Source organism: Ursus arctos, unplaced genomic scaffold (genome assembly GCF_023065955.2).
Source record: "Ursus arctos isolate Adak ecotype North America unplaced genomic scaffold, UrsArc2.0 scaffold_3, whole genome shotgun sequence".
Lineage (NCBI taxonomy): Eukaryota > Metazoa > Chordata > Mammalia > Carnivora > Ursidae > Ursus > Ursus arctos.
Window position 1 is genome coordinate 29,008,330 of NW_026622985.1, and position 24,754 is coordinate 29,033,083.

Here is a 24,754-nt window from a genome sequence, read left to right on the forward strand (position 1 = left end):
CAGGTCCCAACCGCCGCCAGGGCCGCTCCGCCCAGTGGAGCCTGTCCGGCCCCCTTGTTGCCAGCCTGTTCCCGTCGGCCGGCACAGGCTGTGGGCACCCGGGCATCGCGGGCGGGGTCGGAGCTGGGCCTTCATGACGCTGAAGCTGCCGTCCCCGCACGCTCAGGCCAGGGCCCCCCTCTCAGGGCCTGGCCCGCGGCGGTGGCTCAGGCTACAGAGTGGGGTAGCGAGCGGCCGCCGAGGCGCAGCAGCGATCCGGCGGGGGCGGAAAATGGCGGCGGCTTCGGAGGAGCTAAATGGCGCCGGGACCCCTGGGGGTGGGGTGGGGTGGGCCGGGAGCTTCGGTAGAGAATTGGGCCCGAGAATGCGGAGAGTAAGGAAGCCTTACTTGCTTTCTCTTGGTATTCCTTTTCTGGTTTTTTTTTTCCTTACCTTTTCGGTTTTATGTGGTCCAGTGAAGGAGAGGTGGGCTTGAGAGAGTTGGGCGGGTCTCGTCTCTCCCCCTCCCCCCCTTTTTTTTCCTTTTACCTTGTTTGCGTCTTAGACTCTTCCATCTTTTGGGATTCGTTCTAGCTTTGCTATTCAGGGCCCATGCAGAGGCAATAGAGGTTGCTGGCTGTAGTATTTCTGTCAGTCTCCCTTAAAAAGGAGAGACTGGGACTGACTGTGGGAAGAGTGTCCTAGTCTAGCAGAGAACCGTAAAAGGCGTCTGCAAAGTAGTAATTGTCATATTTTGCTGAGTTCTGGGGAAGTTTTTAAATTTTTTAATTTTATTGTCCTTTAAAATAGACTTTGTTTTGACCCAATCTCTGGCGTAGATTTGAGAGTAGAGGTGGCCAAGTGCCGTTCTATGCAGTTGAATGATACAGCATCTGTTTTTATAATAAAAATACTCCGTGAAGATAAGGAGAGGGTGATAAATGTAAATCAGGACTCTCTCCCTTTCCATGTTTGAATCTGGAAATTCAAATTAGGTGTGTGGTTGCTTTTCTCGTAACTTGATTCATCGTCGTGTTCCTTCTGACAGTAGGCGAGGCTGCTTGTTGGGACATCCGACAAAATTAGTAGTCTATAGGGTGACTTTCGAATATGCAATGTTTTAAGCATAGAATAATACCATTTCGAAATTTTTTTAATCTTTTACTAATTATATCTTTATTTTTAATTCGTACAAGGCTATTAACTATTTATAGCTTTTAAGCTCCAGTCCAAGGAAGAAAATATTCTTCCATTGTGTTTAAAGTTTTACAAACGGGAAATCTTCTTTTCTTTTTCAGTTAGTTTTTATATTTTTCCGTTAAGATTCTTTGAGCCGGCTTTAAAGTTGTTTCTAATAATCTTTTTTGTATAACTATTTTCTTTTTTAGTAATTTGAATAATTACCACCACTTTAACATTTAAAGATTCTGTGGCGATAAATACCAAAAACTTAGCGTTTTTCTATGGCGGTGTAGTGTTAAGAGCGCATTTATTAGGCTAAGATTCAGAAATTTAGTAAGATTTAGGAAAAAATTATTCAGTTTCTTAACCTTACAAAAAGAATTGTCAGGCTGTCTGAGAAAAATTTGGTATGAGAATAGTTGTTTTTTCATTCACCAGCGACAAAAAATAGCTTGAATTTGGGAAAAAATTACAGTTACAAAAAATACCTTTCATGTGCCACCAAAAAGCTAATTTTTTTTTTTTTTTTTTTTTTTTTTTACTATTTTAGTTGATAGGCTCACCCCAAAATACGCTTTTTGGGATTGATCTAGAATCTGCATTTTCTGCGTGAATCTCTTTATTTGCAGTTGAGCTAGATGGTGGAGCCAAAATGCTATTGCCCTGTCTTCATCTACAGTTAATCAGTAAGTACTGGGCATTGCATACTTGCTTAGAACTTTAAGTTCATACTTTGAGCAGTTAGATGAATAAATATATACTGTATAAATGTTTTTCTCAGAACGTTCAGGTTTTAGAAATATTTTGAGGGGAAGCAATCACAAGAACGTTTTGAAGTTAGGATTTGATCTTTGAAAGCAGAGTATGGCTGGGAAATGGTTACTTATAGAGAATTATATCAAAAGAATCTTTTTTAAGTTCTCTTCTTTTTAAAAGTTTTTGTTTTGTTTTTGTTTTTTTTAAGATGAGCAAGTTTTATCTGATTTCACCCTGAGGCAATGGGAGAGAGAAGTGTATTTGTAATGTTAGATATTGCTAGTTTAGTATTGAAATACAAATAAAAGAAGCTTTTCTTTTTCTTTTTTTAATTTACTTTATCTCTCCAACATCTACAGATGTTTTATTAATGTTGTAATAAAACTGTATGCTCTGACAATAATTTCATGTTATTAATAAACCGTTGCTTTTGTCATGCTCCATTACGTCCATTGGCTTAAGTTAACACCTGTGAGGATGAATACCCTAATTCGAAACACTAGCATCCTTAGGGATTTACAGCCTGGCACATAGATGTTAAAAATTTAGGAGGGCTGGGAAGTGTTTCTTAAAGTATTGAGCTCCTGGATCATATTGAACACACATTTATAACTGTTGCAGGGACAGCAAAACTGTAGAACAACAATGAAGTTCAGGAAGAGTTGTCCTTTTTTTGTCTAAGAGGCTACTTATTTAACCTGGAATGTTTATCTTCTCAAAATGGAGTTTTATTTTTAGTAGTCAATTTTCTCTTATTGCCCTCATCTTTAGCACTTTTTCTCCATATAAAAGGTTTGCCTAGGAATTGGTGTACCTCTAAATGCTTTGCAATTTCAGTTGCAAAACTTTTTTTTTTTATCCTCAAATGATAGGAAATGACCTGAGAAAGTTATGAACTTACTGTGGTGTTAAGTGATAGATTTATTAAATGTATGTGGCATTTGTTTGCTTTCATGTCATTCTCTCCCCCCTTCTTTTCCTTTTCTGAAGAGAATTCTTGTAATAGAAATCACAATAGGTTTTGGTTTTGCTTTGATTCCATAAAGATAAATGATAAATAAAAGAAGGAACTTGTTTATCGTGTCTGCTGCTTCAGGTTTGTGGAAAGATCCCCATTCCATGACTGAATTTCAGAAAGTAGTTGTTAGGAAAAAAGCACACTGGAGATCCCTTTATGAACAGTTTTTCATTTTTTTAAGCTGTCATTTTGGTTATGTACACTGTTGTCAGGCCATTCTTCCAAGCCGTGGGTTGTCAACACTAATCTTTATTTACCATCACATACTATGTAGCAAAAGAAGTGCTCATTGTTTATTTACTGCCTATGTGTATGTTAGTATCTGTCAAGAAAATATGCTTTAAAAATCAACTTCAGGGGCGCCTGGGTAGCGCAGTCGTTAAGCGTCTGCCTTCGGCTCAGGGCGTGATCCTGGCGTTTCGGGATCGAGCCCCACATCAGGCTCCTCCAATGGGAGCCTGCTTCTTCCTCTCCCACTCCCCTGCTGTGTTCCCTATCTCGCTGGCTATCTCTCTGTCAAATAAATAAATAAATAATCTTTTAAAAAAATAAAAATAAAATAAAAATCAACTTCAGTGTAAATCGGAGGAGTATGGTGATAATTTATTTCCATTTAAAGAGCTTCTGATGGTGCCTTGTATAAAGTGCTCAGTTTTGAATGGATAAAATTTTTGAATGTAGTCAGATACACATTATAAGCTCTTAAATCATGCACTGCGTGAAAAATAGTCTTCCTTTTTAATCAGCAATATGATTTTATTGCCAAACCAGGTATGAAATGCTGCACCTTGAAATGAACCATACTACCAAGTAACTCTCTTTGATAATAACATTGTTTTTCAATAGCTGGTTAATTGTCAGTCAGTTAAGGTCTGCCTTCTGCTCAGGTCATGAATGATACCAGGGTCCTGGGAATTTGGCCCTGCCCAGAGCTCCCTGCTCAACTGGAGTCTGCTTCTGCCCCTCCCCCAGCGTGTGCATGCTCTCTCTGGCTCACTGTCTCTCTCAAATAAGTAAAATCTTAAAAAAAAAAAAAAAAATAGCTGGTAATTGAAATCAACATCTTAAGCAACTAAAACTTTTTATAATAAAGTCCAAACAACTTTATTGACTTAGTGTGTAGTCATATTCTGCCACCTTAAAGCTAAGCTATTACAATGATTAGTTACCTTAGTCTAGTATGCTTTGCGTTCATTTATAGCTTTGCTTCTAAAAATGCTGTGGAAGAATAAGCAGAAATATTGGAAAAATAGTCCAAATTAAGTGCAGAAAAAGAAGTTCTAAAAAATGGGACAGTATGTTTGGAAGATCATCACAAAATGTTACAGAGGAATATATGAACAACTTTCCTTACACTGGTTTAAGAAACGACCTCTAAAAATTGAACATGGCCTTACTGCCTTATTAGTTGAATTACACCACAAACCTTGCATCACAGTGTTGTTTTTCAGTCAACTCCTTCAATAAAATTCTAGTGTTACAAGTTCTGTAGCTTGCTTGATTTCCCCTTATAAAAGAATCTTATAGGGGCGCCTGGGTAGCACAGTCATTAAGCTTCTGCCTTCAGCTCAGGGCGTGATCCCTGCATTCCGGGATCGAGCCCCACATCAGGCTCCTCCAATGGGAGCCTGCTTCTTCCTCTCCCACTCCCCTGGTGTGTTCCCTCTCTCACTGGCTGTCACATAAATAAAATCTTTAAAAAAAAAAAAATCTTAAAAAAAAGAAAAAGATATTTCTTAAAAAAAAAAATCTTATAATACTGAATGTTTAGTCTTATCACATCTTTCAGTGTAGAATCCTGACTCCAGGCTTGTAGGGTCAGCAACTTTTAGCTCCAGTGCTTTTCATGATCTCCACTAAAATACACCCTCGTATACTTGGACTGTTCAGAAACAGATACAGATTTATCTGCAAAACTAGTTCCCAAACTAGGAAGAAATGCCACTTTTCTTGGTTGTAGTTTTTGGAAGATAACCTGACGCTTCACTTGGAAAATTAGGAGCATTCCGAGATCACTGCAGTAAAGCAAAGGTTGCAATAAAACAAGTCAAATGAATTCTTGGGTTCCCAGGGTATGTACAAATTAATGTTTATACTTTACTGTAGTTCATTTAAAAGCATGCAAGAGCATGTCAGAACCAATGTGCATACCTTAATTAAGAAATAACTGCTACAGGGGTGCCTGGGTGGCTCAGTCGTTAAGCGTCTGCCTTCGGCTGGGAGTGATCCCAGCGTTCTGGGATCGAGCCCCACATCAGGCTCCTCCAATGGGAGCCTGCTTCTTCCTCTCCCACTCCCCCCCTGCTTGTGTTCTGTCTCTCGCTGGCAGTCTCTATGTCTGTCAGATAAATAAATAAATAAATCTTAAAAAAAAAAATAACTGCTACAAAATGTTATCGTCTGAGCTTTCACCTAGTCTTAATCATTGATCACAGATCACCACAACCAATATACAGTTGTTGGATGCTTAGGGGAGATGGTCCCCTGGGCAGTTAAAATCCCTATATAACTTTCGACTCCCCCAAAACTAATAGCCTACTGTTGACCAGGAGCCTTACCAATAAAAATCAATTAACACATATTTTGTATGTTACATGTATCATCTACTGTATTCTTACAATAAACTAGAGAAAAAAATGTAAGAAAATCCTAAGAGAAAATACATTTACAGAACTGTATTGTAAAAATTCCACATATAATTAGATACATGCAGTTCACACATATTCTGTTCAGGGGTCAACTGTAATAATGAAAAAGTTGAAAATAGTTTGAGAATTACCAAAATGTGACACAGACACGAAGTAAGCAACTGCTATTGGTAGTGCCAGTAGCCTTGCTTAAAGCAGGATTGCCATAAACCTTCATTGTATTAAAAAACGTAGTGTCCTTGAAGTGTAATAAAAGGAATTATGCCTGTATGTAGATTTAGTTGATGGAAATACCAGTCTAAGATAATCCATTGAATAAGAACTTTACATCAATACTAGAATGAAGTAGGATGAAGGATTCATTTCTTTAATTAAATTCTGTATTAAGTACCAGATCCAGAGTTGTTATTTTTTTCTACGTTAGATACGGTTCTCGTTTATTGGGAGCTCTAAATGAAGATAAATATATTTCTCATTTAAATGTGAGTGTAGGTATTCCATTATAAATGTTTTATACTGCATTTCACATGTTCTTTTCATGACTTTATTAGTATATTGTTGCTGTTCAAGATAGTCACCAAATGATGGATGGAAACGTGCTAAAAAGCCATTTCACCAGTTAAAATGACTGTTAAAATTTTTTTCCTCTTCTTGTTTCTAGTTAGTATACAAATAGTACATACGTTACCTCCTTTTACAGAGAATGAAGGGAAGACCTCAGTAGGCTCATGGCAATCCAAAAGAAGACTAAAACGATACATCTTTCTGATACATTTCCCAAATCAAATAAGGAACAGGTCCAGAAGTTAAGCATAGTTTCATGCATAATGAATTAGAATGGAAGGCACTAAAATTAACTCAGCTTTGTACCTTACTATCCTAAGATTATTCACCAGCGTTTCTCAGGCACTCTCATAGTCCTATCAGAATACAGATTTGTTTTTCTAAATAACAGCTCTCTGGACGTTACTGTAGCTAGTATTCTCACTTGCCCTGAAAACTAAACCTCATAAAAGACCCGTAGTCTTGTCTCCCTACTTTCAGTTCTCTGCATATTCCAGTAGGGCTGCTGTCCCCACTATACCTCAGATACTTTTGTTAAGGCCACCAATGTTCTCCATATTGACAGATGAAATAGTCACTTCTCCATCATCTCACATTTCTGTTAACACAGTTGACTACTTAATGCTCCTTGAAAAACACTGTGTCTTTTGATTAACACCTTAGTATTCCTTCTCCATCACTAGCTGGTCCTTTTCAGTCTCCTTTGCTTGTTTATATATAGCTTGATTTCCGCCTGTTAAAGGGTGCTCTAGAACTGGAATCTAGACTGTTTTATCTAACCTCTCTGGGTGGTGATATGTTTAAAAATTATTTGCCAGGGTGCCTGGGTGGTGCAGTGGGTTAAGCGTCTGACTCTTGGTTTCAGCTCACGGTTGTGAGATTGAGCCCCGCCTTGGGCTCTGCACTCAGGTCAGAGTCTGCTTGAGACTTTCTTTTTCCCTCTCCCTTTGCCCCTCCCCCCTAAAATAATTAAATAAATCTTTAAAAAATGTATTTGCATGTCACTAACTCATTTGTCTTGATATTCTAATCCTTGTTGAATTCCAGCTTCCAGCTGCCAGTGTGATATCTTCATTTGAATGCCTTAGAATGTTAATTACTCATACTAATAGTAATAAAAATACATAATATATATCTGAGTGCCCCCAACTCAATCAGCTGTTCAAGCCAAAAGCCTAGGAATCAGCCTGAGATAGTTCCCCTCCCCTTAATCTCCATCATCTCTTCATTCAGCAGATCCTCTCAACACTGCCTCCAGAATATATCCTCTGTTCAGCCTCCTTCCTTTGACTGCTGTGAACAGTCCAGACAAGAATCCTCTCTTGGACAACAGCTTGTCTTTGTAACTTGCTTATCCATTCTCCATTCTGCAGTCTAAGTGATCTTTTAAAAATGTAATTATATTCCCCAACTGAAAACCATCCAAGGATTTGTGAGGCCTTGTGAGATTTAACCGTCTTTATCTCCAACCTTAAATTCAGCTACTCTCCTTTATGGAATGCTTCTGCCATACTGGCTGCTGGGAGGTGGGGGGGGGGGTGTTGTTTTCCTGCCACCCACCAAAGCAGGTTCCACTGTAGGGACTTTGCTATTATTAATCAGTTGGCCAGCTTGCAGTCATATGCTTCTAGTGGTGTCTCCTCATCTTGCTGAAACACTGGAAAGTAGCCATTAAAAGGTACTCTTAAGTGTTGGTAGTATGATACTATTTCTGTAAAAAGGGTATGTGTAGCAGGAAGGGCTATATTAACTTAACATCTGCATAAAATAACTGGAAGGAAGCCTGAGAAATTGGTAACAGTTTACCTGTAGAGGAAGGGGACCAGGTAACTAGGAAACTGGAGCAGGAAGTAGACTTCACTGTATAATCAACTTGATCTTTTGAATTTTGAACTGTGTAAATATGTTACCTATTAAAAATAAATATATTAAAATCAGATGAGTTTCTTAAATATTAATAAATATACTGATCACCTAGCTCTAACTACAGTGGGGAGTGGGAGAGACCCTAGGAAAGTGAGTCAAGATCATATCTAAAGAGACAGTTAAAAAAAAAGTGGCCACCATATCCCTAGTGCCTAAGAGTGCCTAATATGTAGTAGATAAGTAATAAATATTTGTTGATTGAACAAATATGCTTGTTAATTTGCAGAGCATCTCAGAACCATTTACTAATCTCAAACATGAGTTGCCGAATTTTTGAAAATGAACCTAGATTTCTGATTTAAAGCTAGTACACTGCATAGGATTACCTGTAACCAGTACTGGTTGTCAGGAATGAAATCCTTTATTTCAGCTAGGTATTTCAGACTCCTTTTTTCTGGTATTATTATCTCACCTTATTTCCATATTGTCTTAAATCTACCTTTATTTTTTCTTAGTTTTAGATTAATTTGGGTCCTGATGAAATTTATTAAAACGCTAAACCAGTGACTACTTTGCACCTATCAACTGAGCTCTTGTGCTGTTTTTTTTGCTTTGTGCTTTCTTTTTAAAAAAAAAAAAAAAGTTTGCCAAGAATAGAGTTTCTACCTCACTGGTTTGCGTATAAATTCAAACAACCTTTCTGAAAAACTGATTGCAGTATTGATGCAGGCAGGCCAGGTCTGAGGATTCAGAAGGGGTCCCACAGGACCAGCCAACCAGGTTCTAGGCTTCCTGCAGAATGGAAATCAAAGGCAGGAAGAAGTGAAAGCAGAGTTGAATGAATATATAGACCAGAGCAGATACAGACCGTCTGGGAGACTCAAAGGAAAACCGGCGTGAGTCTCATGTTTGCCGATCTGGAGTTATTATTAAGGACGATGGTCTGGTGTACATGTCCTCTCAGGCATCCAGGAACTGGTCAAAACAAGGATTAATGGTCAGATGTCCTCCTTAAGGCACTTAATGCCCTGGAGCTTGCAGTCTTGGTCCGCGTGTTTGGAGTCTGTGGTCTTGGAGAATGTTCTTGAAGACCTCATCTGGCCACTCCTTAGATGTTATCAGTTGTGCTGGAAGACTTCAAAGAAATAATTAACTCCTTGACCTTTACAAGGAGGACATACATTAAGGCATGTGTAAGGTAGGGGTGCAGGTCCTAGCAAAATTAGAAGCAGGGAAAAAAAAACACAAAAAAAAACAGCTTTTTTTTTTTTCCATGAGGTCCCTTACAGTTTCCCAGTCTCAGTGTGACTTAAAAGTTCTAAATTTTGTGATGCCTGGGTGGCTCAGTCAGTTAAGCATCTGCCTTTGGCTCAGGTCATGATCCTGGAGTCCTAGGATCCAGCCACACATTGCATCCGGCTCCCCCTGCTCAGCGGGGAGTCTGCTCCCTCTACCTCTCATCCCACTCTTGTGCTCTCACTCGTGGTCTCTTTCTCTAATAAATAAAATCTTTTTTAAAAAAGCTCTAAATTGTGTCATATTCTTTTAGGTAATAATTTCCATTAATTAAAACTGTTTAAAGAAATAGAGTGTGTAACTGTTGCAGTATGTTTTAAGGAAATGAAAAATTAGGAACAACACATGTCCAGTGATAGGGCAATTATTAAACAATGTCATGTTTTTTAAGGTGGTGTAAGTTTTACATGATACCAAAAACTTCAGTTAGCTACCTAGCTTGGTTTCATCATACTTTTTAATATGAATAAACTCTAAAAAGCAGGATATAATTTGCTTATACACTGTAGTGTGTATACATTTACAAACACACACCAGAGAGAGTGAACTCTGCTTTTGGTAAGTTTATGGATCATTTTTTTTTTAACATTGAATTTCTCCATCTTCTGCAGTAAAATATTACTAACCAGCGTTTTAAGAAATTTTAAGGGATTCAGAAATAAGAACAACATGAAATTTAATAGCAGACTGGAGGTTTCTCTAGCAGGATCTGTACCTTTTCACTGCAGACTTATTTATGTATAGCAATTCTCAAAATACAACTATCCTGGAGAGAGGAGTTCTCATTAGAACAATGCTAAAACGGAAATTTCAGCTGTTAGCTGTAGCTGAAATACCCCTTAAATCTCAAATCATGCTGAACTTTCTGATTCTTTGGTTGACCTTTTGGGATGATAATGAGTGTACTGAAAGAAACGTTTAAAAAATACTTCAGATTTTGTAAGTTTCACATTGGATTCAAGAGCTTACTTGTAATTTACCTTTCCTGGCTCAGTTGTTTAGGGTTTCTTTTTTTCCATAGATTCTTAGGATTGTTCACAGATATGATATAGTTTTTAATGCTTTAAGATGAAATACAGTATTATGTATAAAGAGGTGTTAGTATATTATATAAAGAAAAAAATAAAGTTACTGGTAGTACTCGTGGTACAGGGTTAGGTTGTATGTGCTCTGTCTTCAGTTCACAGAGCCAGTAGCATAGTTGAACCTCTTTTTTTCTGAGAATATTTGTATGTTGAGGGACAGCTTGGGTTGATAAACTGCCTATAAACTAAATAGGTACAGGATCTCATCATTTCTGCCTTTCATTGGGGAATACTTTCAGAGGCTGATTTGATTTCTGAAAGGTCTATTTAGAAAAGAATTCTGGTTTTTGCCATTCCTTTTCTAGTTGAGACATCACAGAGTCTTGAGGCTAGAGTGTCATGAGAGTATCGATAGAACACGATTGTTCGTTCTTATTTAAGCCTTATTGTGTAATGCTGTTACTTTTTCAGAGTGTTGCAGAGGCAGGAGTATGGGAGAGAAGCAGTCTGGATAACATGAAAGTGATGCTGGTGTCTAAGGGAAGGCGACTTGATTCTGTGGGAAGGGCTATACCTGATCCATCTATTTTCTAGGTAAGCCTGCCTTTGTTCCAAGGACTTCACCTGTGTTCTGCAAATTTTGGTGGTAACTAGATTATTTTTTCTGTTTAATTTGGGGAATGTCATCTTTATTACTGTAAAATGATTGATATCCTTTTAAAACAGTAATTTGTATAGTAAAACCTGAGTGAATCATTGGATCTTCACCATGTAAATATTCAGTACATTTTTAAGTTTTTCTGCCAAGGAAAAATGCACGTGAATAAATAGTAAATATGTGAACAGACTGATACGTTGTGCATAGGAGCCAAATAAATATTGAGTGATTAGTAAACATTAAGGCTTATGGCCTCTATTATTTAGTTGGCAAAAAGTATGTGGACAAGACCAAAATGGAGTATTGAGGGAAGAACTTCATTGGACATTGTAAGGTAAACCCCAAAGACTTCAACCAGGCTCTTGATTTTAATTCAATACATTTCCTCCTGTCAAGCATGAGGTATTCTATTGTGAGACTCTGATCGTTCGGTTCGTCTGAACAAGAGGAAAATAATGTATGTGTAAAATAGCAGGTAAAGGCATTTTAAAATCAATTATTCCAAAAGAAAGCTTAACTCCATATCCATTAAAAAAAAGCAGTTTGGTCAGTGATGAATGTACACACTTTTTTAATATGGAAAAAAAACATTGTGAGGATAATTCCATAGTGTTCTTAGTTTTCAGATAATAATAGAGCTTAAATACTTGTAAAAAGTATTATGGAGAAATTATTAGATTTAGATTTCTAAGATACAAGGTTTAATGAATCTTCTGAAAGAATCAGAAGTTAAACACCTATTTGAATGTATCATAAAATTGCCAATAAATAATTTGTGGTGAAAGTTTTGCTAATAGGACATATTTTATGAATAAGACAACTTGCAACAGTCATTTTCATTGGATGTGGTAAAACCCAGTATTTAAAAAATAAATGCCATAGGCTTTTAATTAGAAAAGTCAGATTCTTGCAGATTATTACATCTCATTCTAAATATGGGTATAACTTTTTGAAAAACAATTTTTGAAGTCTGTCATTGCAATTTCACATAAAGAACACTGTAGTGGATATAAATTGTGGGGGGTTTTCGTGGGGTGGAGGGGGAAGTTGGAGGCTACTTTATGTTCGTATTTGGAAATAATGTTTTAAATCTGAAATCTACAGATTTGAGTATGAGCACAGTTGAAGAGGATTCTGACACAGTAACAGTAGAAACTGTGAACTCTGTGACTTTGACTCAGGACACAGACGGGAACCTCATTCTTCATTGCCCTCAGAATGGTAGGAGAACTTGCTGACCTACAATTGTGGATCTTTTTGAATTTCTGGATTTCATGTCACCTTTGATCCCTGTTACCCAGATAGACAGTTTAGGCTAGCACAGTAGAAAAGGGAGTTCTCTCTTTGGATCATGAATTAACCTTAATTTATATTTTTATTTTTTTAATATACTTTTGTATTTTTAAAATTTACCATGAATTTGAACTTTGATGTATCACATAGCTGTTTACGAATAAGTAGAATTTATTGAGCCTACAAAGATGATGATTGATTAATATACTTCCTCTTTGATATCATTTGGTGCCTGCAATGTAGGTAGTACATTAGAAAATATACATGTAGTCCTGTCAGTTTTTTTGCTACAGTCTGTTAGAGGATTTTATATGACTGTTTGAATAAGATTTAATGTCATTATCTGTAGGATTCCATAGCCTTGAGGCTTGTGATTTTATTGTCACTTCTCTACCTATTCCTTATTTGTATTTACTGTTTATTTTGCCTTAACTTTATCTTTGCTCAGCCAAGGTTTTATCTTCTTTTCTCATTCAGTATTTAATTTCTGTTTTTTTTATTGAAACTTGTGATGTTAACTACCACCTACCTATTAAAGTGATTCAAACTTCTGTCTTTTTTCTGAATTCTTTGTGTTTCTCATAGACACCTTAAATTTCACATGTTCCAAACTGAATTCTTTTACAAAATTCCCAGACCTACTTCTCTTTCTCAGTTTCATTACTTAGTATCCCAGATCATAAATGTGGGTAGGAATAAACCCTTCTCTCATCTCCTTTGTTCATTTCATCATGAAAACTTGTTGATAGTATTTTGTTTCTTGAGTCCATTGCTTCCTTTGTCTCAAGTCCCCCTTTCTCTGTTCAGACTCTTCATTTCTCACCTGGGAGGCCCTAGTAGCCTTTTAACTCATCTCCCAACCCAAATTCATCTTTCAAACTGCTGATGACCTTGCTCATGATACTCAGTAGTGTAGGAAGGTTTGTTTGTTTGTTTTAAGTGTCCCATGGTTTTTAGAATACAGTGATGGACTCCCATCATCTCCACTTCCCTTCCAGCCTCACTTCCTGTCACATTTCATATATCTGTGTCCTAGCAATTCACAGCTGACTTTTTTTCCTTACACACCTTAAGCTTTTCATACCTCACTGTCGCTGCAAATAATTATTCCTAGTGCCAGTAATAATCATCACCCCTGGCGTTTGTTCATTCAAGTTCTTTCCAATTTAACACCTGCAGGAAACCTTCCTTCAACTGTAGTATAAATTAGATGCCTCTCCCCTCGTTCCACCTGCATAACTCTTAGAACACTATTTTGAAATTGTTGCTTTAGTCATCTCCACTACCCTGTGAGTTCCTTGACAGTGAGGAGTTACCTGTCATTGTTCTGTTTCCAGTATTTAGCACATAGTAGGCATTCAGTAAATATTTATGAGTGATTAAATAACAAGCCCTTGTCTTTACATGTGAAATATTTGGAAAGACAGGTAGTTAGTAGCACAAAAGTGAGATGGCGCCTCTGTTGTCATAGTTCCTGTTGTAAGAATGGGAGCTGAGGTTCCGCACTGGGGGTAACGAAGGCAGTGTCGTTTGGAGTCCTACCTGCACAATTGGGTTAACTGAGCAAATGGTTAAGAAGATTGTTTTACACTTACTTGTTGAAGATTTTGGGTTTTCCTCATTGGTTTGAAGATTTTGAGATTTTTGTTTTATTTTGTTTCATTAGAAGCTGATGAAATAGACTCAGAAGATAGTACTGAACCTCCACATAAAAGGCTTTGTCTGTCTTCTGAGGATGATCAGAGTATTGATGATTCTACTCCTTGCATATCAGTTGTTGCACTTCCACGTAAGTCACTGTGTATTAAGAACAGAGTTCCCTTTTGAAATCAAATTTTAGCTTGGGAGAAATCAAATTGGCATTTCAAGGTAGACTTACACCCATTATATTCTCTTCGTTTAGTTGAAAGAACTCTTAACTAACACTTCATGAGTGGGCATGGCTCTAAATGTTTTTACATATATTGCCTATTTTAATCTTCTCAGCCTTTTTTTTTTAATTATTGTCATCCTCCCGCCCCAAACTTTTTTAGACATTTTCTCCTGATCATGCTCTCCTCCGAGAAATTGTAATACCACAGATATACTGGGTTTTTTTTTTTAATGTACCGTAGGTATGTATTGTTTTATTAATAAAGAGAATGCTTTTTTCACCCACACCTCGCCCAGAAGCATGTATGCCCTCATTGAGAAAGCGCGCTGTAGAGTAGGTATTATGATCCCTGTTTTACAATGAGGAAACTAAGGCACAGAGAGGTGTGAGAACTTGTCTAAGGTCATACCCAGGCATTCTGGTTCTTGAGAACTTTAATTTTGCTCTCAGCATCAAGCAAAATCACATCTTCAGTTGGAAAAAATTAAGATTAGGTTTTCATCGTGGCAAACCTTGTCTTCACAGGTAGATGTGTACTTTTCATGTAGAGTTTATTGCTTATTCAATTGAATAGAAAAGAAACTATTTTATATCAGTTTACTGTGAGACTTTATTCAAAGACATTGTTAAAGTTAATATTACTAATATTGCTTCCGCTGACATATACAGACATAATGTATTTCTGATTAAATGATCTTTCCTTCTAGTGATGGCTTATATGATTTTAAACTCCTAATTTGACCATAATTAGGTTGTGATCCAGTCTTAAAACTTAATTGACCTGTCTGTACAGATAAAAATCCTATATGGACATTTTCTAAGCTAGAATTTCTTAAAACTCAGATATAATTCACCTATAACATTATTATCAGTCTCAGGTGTACAACATAATAATTTGGTGTACGTATATGTTATGAAATGACCATAATGATTCTAGTTAATATCTGTCACCACACCTAGTTAACACCTTTGTTTTTTCTTGTGATGAGAACTTTCAAGATCTACTCTCTTAACAATTTCCAAATATACCATAGAGTATTATTAACTATAGTCACCATGCTGTACATTACATCTCTAGTACATAAAACAAAAATATTTATTTTACTAAGTCAGAATTTTTGAGGGATTATTTTCACATAAATTATGACTGGTTAATTCGTTTGGTTAAAGTTGAGTACCTTGGTCATGACTGTAGGTTCAAACTTGTTCTATTTTATGGTGTTAGACTGAATCCTTCCACACTTACTCACTTAACTGGGTAGAATAATTTGGATGTGCTGACCTAAAAGCACCTGAGCTGCTTGATATGGGGTCATAGCATCATCACATTTGGAGGACATTCTGGAGCCTAATATTTACAGTAGGACTAAATTTATGAAACATTGGCTTGAAGTATTTTTCTCTAAATTGGTAAAAAGTATGTTGATAAAATCAACTTAGGAAAACTTATCCATTAAAAAAAAATTCACGTAAAAACATGAAGTCCTGTGTCTGTCACCATCGTCTGGGACTGACTGAATGGTTTGTTGGACTTCAGGGAAGTAAATATTATTAGCTCTTAAAAATTTAACTTGAAATTTAATTTTAATATTCAGGGTTTTCATTACATCCTTTATAAAACTGATAAAATTTCTGTCTGATCCTTAAAAAGCCTCTTTAAGTCTCATGTTAATCATTCTAGATCACTTACCACTTCTTCTCTACTGCAATTATCTACCACCACATTTATCCATTCTCTCTTCACAGAACTCTTGATTATTCATTTAGATGATTGTTGCAATATCTTAGCCTCTTCTGCCTTTTGTTCTCTAACTACCTTGTTTATTACTCCTATTACCTCCTTTGCTATCACCTACTAACTGGAGTCCATTTGTGATATACTTCCAGGACTACGTCCTATCTTTCTAGGTTACTTCCTCTAATACTCTTGAATGCTTGCAGTCCTTTGCCCACTAGGGCCCACTGATCTTACCACTTTTGCATTGTTCTTTTCCACTTGTATCTTTTGTTTCCTCCCTACCCAGTTTGTTTCGTGGTTAATCGTTATAATCACTCTTGCATTTACCCTCAGATCCTTTTTTCCTTCTCTCACTTCGTTGTCCTTTAGTGAAACCACAACCCTGTTTAAATATGTCTGGCTATTTACGCTATATTGGCACAGCTAACTGAAAAACGGCACAAGCAAGCTAAGTGATCTTACTTTAAATTCATGATCATTAACTTGAAGTGGGCTCATACTGTTGCCTGCCAGTCACACCACACTTACAAATGGGTGTTTTTTCTCCCGCTCGGGTGACTGTTTCATACATTCCTGAAACCTCCAGTATTTTCTCCACCTTTGTTACTCTCAGCAGATAACCTTGCTTCTACTTACTGAGAAAGTTGAAGTAATCCAAACAAGTTCCTGCAAGTGTCCACTACTGCAGATACACACCCACATGTAGTTATGTCCATACATTCTGTTCTTCTAGCTAAGGCCAGCCCTTCGCTTCACTAGATCGCATCCCTTTTACTTACTCAAGGACATTGTTGCAGCATTTCTTTCCTTTCTCCTCTGAATCATCAGTTTTTCGTTCTCTACTGGATCATTCCCATCAGAATTACAAACACTATAATTTCTTCTTTAAAATAAAAAGTCCCCGGGACGCCTGGGTGGCTCAGTCGGTTAAGCAACTGCCTTCGGCTCAGGTCATGATCTCAGGGTCCTGAGATGGAATCCTGCATCAGGCTCCTTGCTCAGTGGGGAGCCTGCTTCTTCCTCTAGCTCCCCCTGCTTGTGCGCTCGCGCGCGCTCTCCCTCTCTGTCTCTCTCTCTCTGACAAATAAATAAATAAATAAAATCTTTCAAAATAAAAGAAAAAGTCCCATTAGCCCACTTGGGCTCCCATCTAACTTCTTTCCTTTCCTTTAGAGCAGAATACTTTGAAAGAATTGATATACTTTAAAAAAAAAAAAAAGAATTGGTATACTCACCTTCATTTCTTCCTCCATTCTTGCTAAACCCACTCCAGTCAGGATTTCACCTCTTATCACTTGACCAAAACTGTTCTTCCCAAGTCTCCAGAGACTCTCCTGTTGCTAAGTCCATTGGTGATTTTGTGTGTGTTAGTCGTCTTCTTGATCTGTCCACAATTTCTGACAATATTTATCACTCCATCTTCTCTAGAACATTTTGTCATTTGGTTTCCAGGGAACACATTCCTCTAGTTTTTTTCTACCGTCCTGTCTGCACCTTCTGAGTGAATAGGTCACATCTCCCCAGGCTCTAAATTGGAGTAGACCAGGATTCAGTTCTTAGGTTGCTTCTGTTTTGTTTTCTCTCACTCCCTAGAATGCATGGTTTTGAATCCTATCTCAGGTGATGATGCCCAGATTTATTCCAGTCCAGACTTGATCTTAATTCTAGATGTTTAACCTCAAACTAGTGTGTTTAAAAACCAAGCTCCTAAAACTTTTTAAATTCTAATATTTGCTTCTTCTACAGTCTTCCCCATTTCATTAATGGCAGGAACATTCTTCCAATAGCTCAGACTGTTAAAACTTTAATAACATCCTGGACTTTTCAGTTTCTTTCATATTTGGTTTGTCCACAAATCCTGTTGGTTCCCAAATCAAAATATATCTACAATTTGAACGACTCATCACCCTCACTTGCCTTCGACCCTCGTCCAAGTCACTGACCTCTCTTACCTGGATTATTGAATTAGCTTCTTAACCGATTTCACTGCAGCCCTTCCTGCCCTTCAGACTATTGTCTCCTAGGAGCCAGAGTGATCCCATTAAAATAAAAGACTATGTCACTCCACTGGTTTCCTACGTGAGTGTTAGAGCCAGAGTCTTTACATTGGCCTCTAAGTCCCCACATAGTATCTTAACTTTATTGTTCGGTTTTCTCTCGTCCCTGTCCTCCTTGCCATTCCTTTGAGCAGTCCAGGTGTGCCCCATCTCAGAGTCTTTGCCCTCGGCTTTTCTTCTGCATGAAGTACTCTTCCTCAAGATACCTGTGTGACTAGCTTCCTTTCTCAGTTGGGTCCAAATCTTGGTTCCTTTTTCTGGCCTGTTATCTAAAATTTCAATCCCTTCCCCCAATAAATTCCCTTTTCTACTTTATTTTTTCTCATTATTTATCCACATCCGACATAATGTGTTCATTTTGTGTCTTCCTCACGAGAATATAAGCATAGTGAAGGCAGGACGTCGTTTCATTTGCTTACTGCTATCTTCCCATCATCCAAAGCAATGGTATGAATTAGGTACACAATAAATTTTTGTTAAGCATATATGGTAATATGTTAGGAAATTAGATGGTCACATATGTTTCTCCATGGATTTTTTTTTTTTTTTATAATTAGAACTTGCTGTTATTCTGGAGTTGAATTGTTCTTTTTTTCTTGAAGTTTCAGAAAATGATCAGAGCTTTGAGGTGACCATGACTGCAACCACCGAGGTGGCAGATGATGAGATTACTGAGGGAACTGTGACACAGATCCAGGTACAGTGAGTCTTTTTACTGACCGCAAGAGGATTATCCTTAACACATACCTTAGGTGGTAAGATGATGAGAACATAATTTGTCTGACAAAGGACAGAATTGAGGTAAGATTTATTATTTTCATTCAGGTTTCCAGTCCCCACATATATGAATCTCAGAATAGTAGGCAAAGGTAGAATTTAAAATTCATTCCCTGTAGAGTGGTTCACATCTGTTGAAACAGATGGTGCACGTGCATTCTTCAGCTACATGGAATGATCGCACTTGAGCTATTAAATAACTTTAAATTTTATCTTACCAGTTATATAAGATATTGGTATAAAGCTTTTTAAGTGTTACCCAGCAGTATCTCTAGTGACCGATTTAGGGGGGTTACATATGTGCCCTGTTCTCATATGAATGGAAGCTATTCATTTCACATAGATTTTAATGATAACAGTTGTAGTCCCTTTGGGTGCTATGGGACTAAGATACATTTTATCCTGAGTTAAGAGGTTGGATAACAAGCAAGACTTACTGCTTTCCTTTTATGTGAACTTCTTTGTCTCATACGCGTTATTTTTGCCAAACGTAATCAGAATTCTTTGCTGTCTTAGATAGCCTGGAGCTTAAATCTGTTTTACTTTGAAGTTTATGTCTGGCTGATTGTGCCTTTCTTTTTAGTATCTTGTCCTTTTGCTTCACTTCTTTATTTAATAATATGTTTTTGAAGTAGATAATAGAGACATTATGTCATTATTTTTCTTATGTGAAGCATCACAATGACCCTTCAGTTAAGTGTAAGAGTTACGAGTTGATATATAACATCAAGGACTAAGGACATCTCAGGTGGGTGCACTGTGAAAACCTTTTTCAACAGGGAGCTTCACAGTGGTTCCAGAATGATAGGACTTCCAGAGGAGTGAATCTTTCATGTGCTTCAAACAGTTTTGAGCCTGCCTAGAGATTGTCATAATCTGCTCTTGGATTTCAGTGGGTGATTTGGACAGGAATTTTTTCCAAGTCCTCTGAAGCCATAGAGCACATTCTTCAAAACGGGCCTTGTCAGATTCATTTCCAATTCAAAGACTGTATAGTCTGACTTCAATTTCATATTCAATACAATAAAAATAGCTCTGTGTGTGTGTGTGTGTGTGTGTGTGTACGTATGTGATGTAGTTTACAACCTACTTGTTAAAAGATTGGGCAATGGTAGTGTGAGTTAGACAAATTATAGGGTTGGTTTGAGTTATTTCTTAAGAGTTAATGAGTTATGGGGCGCCTGGGTGGCACAGCGGTTAAGCGTCTGCCTTCGGCTCAGGGCGTGATCCCGGCGTTGTGGGATCGAGCCCCACATCAGGCTCCTCCGTTATGAGCCTGCTTCTTCCTCTCCCACTCCCCCTGCTTGTGTTCTCTCTCTCGCTGGCTGTCTCTATCTCTGTCAAATAAATAAATAAAATCTTTAAAAAAAAAAAAAGTTAATGAGTTATAATTTGATATTAGCCTCTTGGTTTGTTATTACCGTCTTAGTGAATGAAAAGCGTTTAATAATTTCTGATATTTGTTTCATTAAAAATACCATTAGGTTGTAAGTGAAAGCATAGTTCAAAGTTCAGAACTAGCCTGCTTTTTGCTGTGTCCTGTGTCAAAGCAGGTATAACTATTTCACATATTGTTGTAGTTAATGTACTGTCCCATTTCAGCATGGGAACTAGCTTGAAAAAAAAATAGAAACTAAAAAATTTCGCAATATATACAGTGCTTTGTGATTAAAAGAAGTATTTAGTGGGTAAAATATTTAGATTTCCAAGTCTATGTATATTACAGACATAAAACCCTATAACCAAACCAATTCAAAAAGGCTGCATTTCAAAAACAGCAGCATACTAAATATATCTGAGTAATTTTAAAAAATGTATATATAGAGTAGTGAAAAATTGGGGTAAAATACTGTGAAACTTAATAATACCTATATACTAAATATAGTTAGACATCCTTTAAGGTACCTAAGTCGTCTTTACACTCCGTTCACTTGCTATGGAAGGTGTTAAGTTTTACTGCTAAAATTTAATAATTGTTGGCTTCATTTGATGGCTGTTTACATATTTACCATTTACTTGTTTACTCTTTGTAAGTAATAATTGTTATTTCTTCATCAGGGTAATTTGAGACAAAAGGCATTAGATGTTTGCCCAAAGATAGCAATTAACCAGAATGACAGATGTATTCCTAAGGTTCAGAGAGTAGCCTGTATATTTAGACTCACTTTGGGAAATGGTGATTTTTTTAACCAACTGATTAATATATAAGAGAAGGTCACCTCAGGAGAGTATTTTCTACATTACGTTTCTTAATAGTGGGTATTGTTTGTATCAAGGTCTTTTCACAGCAATCTGTCCCCCTTGATGAATAACCTCTGTCAAATCTTAGACAGTTAGGATCTTGAGAATACAAGAGGCCTTAGACATTATCTGTCTAGATCTGTCTCCATTCTCAACTTTATAAAGGTAGCCTCTTGATCTTTAAAAGAAAAAAATCTAAAATGTTTGACACATAAACCTAGGGTTACAAAACTTTCCATACTTACTCCAGTGACTCTAGTTTTTTGCTCAGAGATTTAAGAACAGTGATTTCTTAAATACAACATACTCATTACTCCCAGATAAAAAAAAATAACATAGGTAACAGTAGAAACGTGGCTTTCCTCCTCATTGTGCTTGGGCTGTTCACTGACAGCTTCTCTCTTTACAAGCAGGATGATTTCAGTTCCTCTTGAAATGAAAAATTCACTTTCTGCCTATTCAGGAAATAGTCCAGTGTCTTTTAGAACTTACCTCCAGCCAGTGACATGGCTTAGTTGATCCAGTGCAGAGACTGAACTGAGTCGAGTGGTCACTAGGCATGTGACACTCCTCCTGCTCTGCTCAAGCCCTAGATGGGCTTGTCCCTGAAATGGTAGCCCTGTTGCCACATCTTCCTTACTTAGACTGTAGCAGTCTTTAGCCCAAGTCCAGCTCTCTTAAATGGCTCTGTTCCTGCAGAATTTGCTAGATGAGGTATGTCTGTGATTGAAAATGTAGTTGGTGTGATAATTGCATAAATATACTAAAAGCCACTGAATTGTATATATTTTAAAGGGTGAGTTTTATGGTGTGTGAATTATATCTCAGTAAAGCTATTAGGTTTTAACTACACATTTCTCGGTAAAGACTGCTTTAGCTGCAATAAAAATAAAAAGTGATAACATATAGTCCTTTGAGAAGATACATTAATGAGGTTAGGAATCAGTTCTAGAGGTTGGCTAAAAACAGACTTGTCAATAAACAATAAGGAGACCATGATTTTGCTATGTCTTTTGATTTGACCTATTAATCCTTTAAATTTAGCAAGAGATTACATTACAGATGACTGTATATTTAGGCAGCAAACTACCTATAAGGACCTGAACAATCATGACATTGAAACGAAGCATGTCCATTTTATTATATGTATGAGCTCATTTTATATATTTACATAAACAGATGGCTTTAGATATCCTGTATTGATTGAAGTACTTAATGGAACCTTAGCTATTATTCTATAAAATTGGCTACTAGTACGGAGTTAACATGCTTAAATGAAGGTCATATTTTGTTAATGTAGGCAGTTTTGTTTTCATATTGTCACAATAAAAACAGCAGAGAAATCATTGTTTTTCTATAAATTGAATATATTTTTCCTCTGTGTAAAGCAAATGAATTCCATATATTAGAGTTTTATAATGTTTAGTATTGCAAACAAAGATGAATCAGGTTGTATTAAATCAAGCTATACTTGTTTTTTCTTTTGTTTTGTTTTGTGTTTTAACATTTACCTCTTCAAGATTCTACAGAATGAGCAACTAGATGAAATATCTCCCTTGGGTAATGAGGAAGTTTCAGCAGTTAGCCAAGCATGGTTTACAACTAAAGAAGATAAGGATTCTCTAACTAACAAAGGTAATAATATATAATGTGAATTTTAATATCCATTGGAAAAAATGGGAGGTAAGAAGAACTTGTAGTCATCAGGATTTTGAGGACTTCGTAATTGTGATTGAGGAGTTACAGTAATTGAGTTTTTGTAATTGATTAACTTTGGCTCTGAATGAGACCATGAAACCAACATTTGTTTTTTTAGTAATTGTAATTTCTCTGAGATGCAGTAAATTATAAACAGAAGCACAGTGGTGGCATATAAAAGAAAGTACAGTTACTACACGTGGGAGTGGGAAGTCAAGTCTTCTCAGAGATCTAACTTTGGTCTGATAAGCTGCTTAGAGGTTTAAAGTAAGTGTTTATAGTCCTACGGAGTTCTGAGGATTGGTAGGGAGCTGTTACAAGAAAGTGGGGGTTGTGTATATGCCACTCTGAAGTTAAGAAAAGGAATTGTTTTCAACTACTGCATAGTATATACTCATTATGAATATTTTATTCACTCGGTGTGCAACATATTATGTTCACCTTGTCCTAGAATCATTGGTGCATGTTCTTTTGCCCATAAAATTTATTTTTTCCACTGGTGAATTTTTCACAGTCTTGAACATGATTTGGCTTTTATAATTTTCATGTCTTTTTAGCATGCCTGTATTGCTCAAAGAGTAAGACATATAACTGAGGGGAAGCCATAATTTTTTAGTCTTTTACTTATTATTGTCTTTATTTAGTAGAATCAAATGTATTTTTTTTTAAGATTTATTTATTTATTTTAGAGGGAGAGAAGGAGAGTGCAAGAGAAGAAGAGGGGCAGAGGGAGACCTAATCTCAAGCATTCTCCACAGTGAGCGCAGAGCCTGACGCAGGGCTCCATCTCACGACCCTGAGATTATGACCTGAGCCGAAAGCGAGAGTCGGACACTTAATTGCCTGAGCCACCCAGGTGCCCCAGGATCAAATGTATTCTTTCTTAAAAACTAGGGGTTACGGGGCACATAGCTGGCTCAGTCGGTAGAGCATGTGACTCTTGATCTCAGGGTCATGAGTTCAAGTCCCACACTGGGCATGGAGCCTACCTAAAAGAGATTACAAAAGCAACTATCTGGGGATCTTTCAGATTTCAGATGAAAAAGAAATTAGCTACATTTTAGTCCCACAGATAATTTATTTAATCACAAATCAAATCTTCAGTGTTTTATTCCTTTTGAAGGGATAATGTTTTCTATAACATTATTTCTTTTCCTTTAAAGGACATAAATGGAAACAGGGGATGTGGTCTAAGGAAGAAATTGATATTTTGATGAACAATATTGAACGCTATCTAAAGGTATTTTATGGCATTTTTTGTTGGTTTCACAACAAATTGTTTCACAATTTTTTGTTTGTTTTCATTGCCAATTGCAAAAATTATCAAAGCATCATTGTATGTACTTTATAAGTAGCTTTCCAGTAATTTTTATAATGGATGATTGGTTAATATGTCATAGCTTCCTAATTCTAAGGTATATGATTATAGTATATTTTTAAACAAATTTCAAATTCTTAATTTAAAATAGCTTTACTGTGTTAGTTAACACCTGAAGTTTAGACAAAATCCTAATAGTTTCTCAGAATCTTAAAGCCCTGTCTTTTCAAGCAGCCTATAAGTTAGTTTAAGCTTGCATTGTCAAAAGCATAAGATACAGGTCTTCTTCTTTGAGTGAATTTATGACGTGAGAATCTTCCCCCTTTTAAAAAAATGAGTAATTTAGTTCATTTTCATATTGAGGCTTATATTCTGTTAGCTAAGTCATCCTTTTCATTAAATGTCTCTTGAACGTAGTATTTTTGAGGTACTGGAGATATGAATTGCCGTAACACATGGTATTGGCTTTTTAAAAGCCAGCAGTTCATTTGGGAATGTTGAAAGCAGGTGAAGAGTAATATAAGGATTGTACCTAATGTGAATGATACATGTTGTGAATTCTGCATGAGCTCGGAGAAGGAAGAGTATATTCTTAGGGTTAGGACAATAATGGAAAATATTTGGAAGAGCAAGGATTTGAGTGGAGTCTTAAAGGAATAGAACTTGGGTTAGAATGGGGCTGGAGGGAGCATGCGCAAGTAAGTACTAAGCACTAAGAAGTCAGAAATGAAACCCAGAGCACATTAAATTGGCTCCTTTTAACTTGA

At 36.8% G+C, this 24,754-nt stretch overlaps 1 protein-coding gene and 1 long non-coding RNA gene across 5 annotated transcripts in view; one reads left to right on the top strand and one right to left on the bottom strand.

Moving 5' to 3' along the window:
* The window catches only part of DMTF1 (cyclin D binding myb like transcription factor 1), a 44,265-nt gene that overhangs the window by 183 nt on the left and 19,328 nt on the right, over nt 1–24,754 (top strand). Inside the window, exons 2-8 of one of the 4 annotated variants that reach the window (XM_026504764.4) lie at nt 1,712–1,847; nt 10,806–10,928; nt 12,097–12,213; nt 13,952–14,074; nt 18,556–18,650; nt 22,492–22,606; nt 23,833–23,909. In XM_026504764.4, the coding sequence (XP_026360549.1) occupies nt 12,105–12,213; nt 13,952–14,074; nt 18,556–18,650; nt 22,492–22,606; nt 23,833–23,909 (519 nt within the window). In that variant the 5' untranslated portion in view covers nt 1,712–1,847; nt 10,806–10,928; nt 12,097–12,104. The remainder of the gene's footprint in view (nt 1–1,711; nt 1,848–10,805; nt 10,929–12,096; nt 12,214–13,951; nt 14,075–18,555; nt 18,651–22,491; nt 22,607–23,832; nt 23,910–24,754) is intronic. The other 3 variants (XM_026504758.4, XM_057304437.1, XM_026504771.4) reach the window with 3 other exon arrangements.
* LOC123001327 (uncharacterized) lies at nt 4,015–23,832 on the bottom strand. The gene is made up of 3 exons (XR_006410109.3): nt 17,132–23,832; nt 13,881–14,082; nt 4,015–9,148 (listed from the first exon to the last, which is right to left on the bottom strand). It is a non-coding gene; the product is annotated as an uncharacterized LOC123001327 (long non-coding RNA).